The sequence below is a fragment of the Cicer arietinum genome, unplaced genomic scaffold (assembly GCF_000331145.2).
Source record: "Cicer arietinum cultivar CDC Frontier isolate Library 1 unplaced genomic scaffold, Cicar.CDCFrontier_v2.0 Ca_scaffold_5525_v2.0, whole genome shotgun sequence".
Classification (NCBI taxonomy): Eukaryota; Viridiplantae; Streptophyta; class Magnoliopsida; order Fabales; family Fabaceae; genus Cicer; species Cicer arietinum.
In genome coordinates this window covers 1-2,287 of record NW_027339172.1, presented here as the reverse complement: position 1 = coordinate 2,287, position 2,287 = coordinate 1, and the positions used below count along the sequence as shown (strand labels likewise).

The 2,287-nt window shown below is 33.6% G+C and overlaps 1 protein-coding gene across 1 annotated transcript; it reads right to left on the bottom strand.

Moving 5' to 3' along the window:
• Window positions 1–201: 201 nt before the first annotated feature.
• LOC101508667 (benzyl alcohol O-benzoyltransferase-like) lies at window positions 202–1,678 on the bottom strand. Its single transcript, XM_004517129.3, has one exon. It carries the CDS (start codon window positions 1,493–1,495, stop codon window positions 593–595), a length of 903 nt encoding a protein of 300 aa, XP_004517186.3. The 5' UTR covers window positions 1,496–1,678; the 3' UTR covers window positions 202–592.
• Between the last annotated feature and the right edge of the window lie 609 nt (window positions 1,679–2,287).

Genomic DNA, 2,287 nt, shown 5'->3' with positions numbered 1-2,287 from the left:
AAGTCTTAATTAACTTTTTGTTTAATTATCATCAAAACATTAATTTGGAATTTTGTCTCAACAATCTCCCCATTTTTTATGATGACAAAACATATTAATTCATATTTTAATTTTGATTCTAATAATAATTCATAGAGCTTTTTAATAAGAAACTCCCCCTTAATATGGGTTAATTATTTTAACCAAATAATAATATTTCATTGATATAACAATAAAGTTCTAGATCATTACATGGTGGTTCAAAAAAAAAATACAGAAGTAGTCATGCAAAAAAAACTTTTGATTCTTAAAATTTAAATAACTTCTCCGGAAAAAAGAAATAAGAGAGTTAATCTAAAGTTAAACCAGAAAGACAATGAAGGTGAAGACCCATCATATGACGGAGACCGTGACGACTGAGGTATGTCAAGAAAAATTGGAGAAGGATTAGGCAATGGAGACTCAAGTTCGAGCTTAGGAGCAAGCTGAGTAGCCATCCAGTCCCGCTAAATAGCTTGCTCTTTGTCCTGAATAGCTTGCTTGTCTATGATGGTTTGAAGGGCAACAAAGATTATGGGGATTTCTTTATTTGTTTGGGATGTTTTCTTTAAGTCTACAACATTGAAGAAATAATAAAACCAGATTTTTTACCACCCTTAATAGTTTGGTTAATGTTGTTGTTGTTGTTGAGCACATGATCCAACTCTTTAACAAACCTCTCCATTGCTTGAGTTGGCAAACAAACCGGCATAACCAAACCTTCCTCTCCTTTATCATTTTTAAAAGGTATGTAAAAGCTACAAACACCAGGAATAGCACCAACTCCTGCTTTAGCTGGCCCACCATAAACAGCTTTCCCCCAACCATAATCCACATCTCCAAAACCAGCACGTGTCACATCCGACACAAGATACGATCTCACCACAGTAAAATGTAGTCGACCGTGTGTAACCAATAAGTCTGCAATTGAATGCATATATTCTTCAGTGACATCAGCTTTTGCTTTCCTAACTAACTCCAATGCATACTCCAACGGATTTTCAATTAGTTTCCCAGCAGTTGTAACTGCAACGGGAAGCGCAATAGCGTTACCGTAATAACCGTTAGGTAACGGAGGATTAAACTTGGCACGCGCGTTGACGACGCAGATTATGCGAACTTCCTCTTCTGTGTCCGGTTGCAACGCTATTGTTCGACAACGCCAGAGACATGCCGTGAGGATCTCGAAATTGGAGGGTCGATGTTGTTGTTGGTGAGGTGGAAGGAGAGCGCGAATTGCCGCTACCTCGGTGGGACCGAAGAAGAAAGAGCGATGGTCCATGTCATCTAAGGGGATGATGGTTCCTTTAGTGTCGGGTATTTGTTCGTATTCGCGATGAGTACACGTCACTCTTGGTGGGTCCCTTGCATTCAAAAGCTCTCTATACCACACTGGTGGAATTGAAGGTTCGTTCATGCCACGAGATATTTCTCCTAAGGCATTCATAAATTGAACCAAACCTGCTGCGTCGCTCATTGTGTGGTTTAGACGAAGAGCAAAAATGAAACCACCGCACTTAAGACGTGTTACCTGTATGTCATTACAATTCAAGTATATGTTATGTCTCACATTTAAACTTAAAATGTTATAAGATAATGTGAATTTATAGTGATATATTTACCATCTCTTTTTCCTCGTGTTGTGATAGGGCACAATATAATGGTATGCACGTTGTTTTGAAAGTATATATATAAACACCTTGATTCAAAGCATGTTTATGAAGACTTTGTTTACAATAACTTCAAACCTTTCCTTCAAACAATGGTTTAATCTAATGTTCATAACTAATATAATCTTGTTTATGTACAATATTATTTTTATTATTAATTCAATAATTTTATCATATTTTATTTGATCAAATAGTGAAATTTATTGATTTAGTAGTGAAAATAAATTTGTAGATGATATAAGATTTAACTCACTTGTATATTATAGAATTGATTTCAAACAAATATGTACAATACTTTTTAATAAATAGTTTTAAATATTACAATAAAAACATATCATATTTACTTCCAAAAAATTGACCGTTTTTCTTTAAGTTTAACAAACTCATGCAGATATTCATACGAAAAAGAATATTCTTAGGTAGGGACATTGACTGCCACCAGTTACCAACCATTATTATTATTATTATTATTATTATTAGTATTATTATTAATATTATTATTATTATTATTATTATTATTATTGGAGTATAAAAAATTAGAGTATGTACACCACTTTACAACAATTGAATTTGACATTCTGACAAAAGTTTAATTTTTT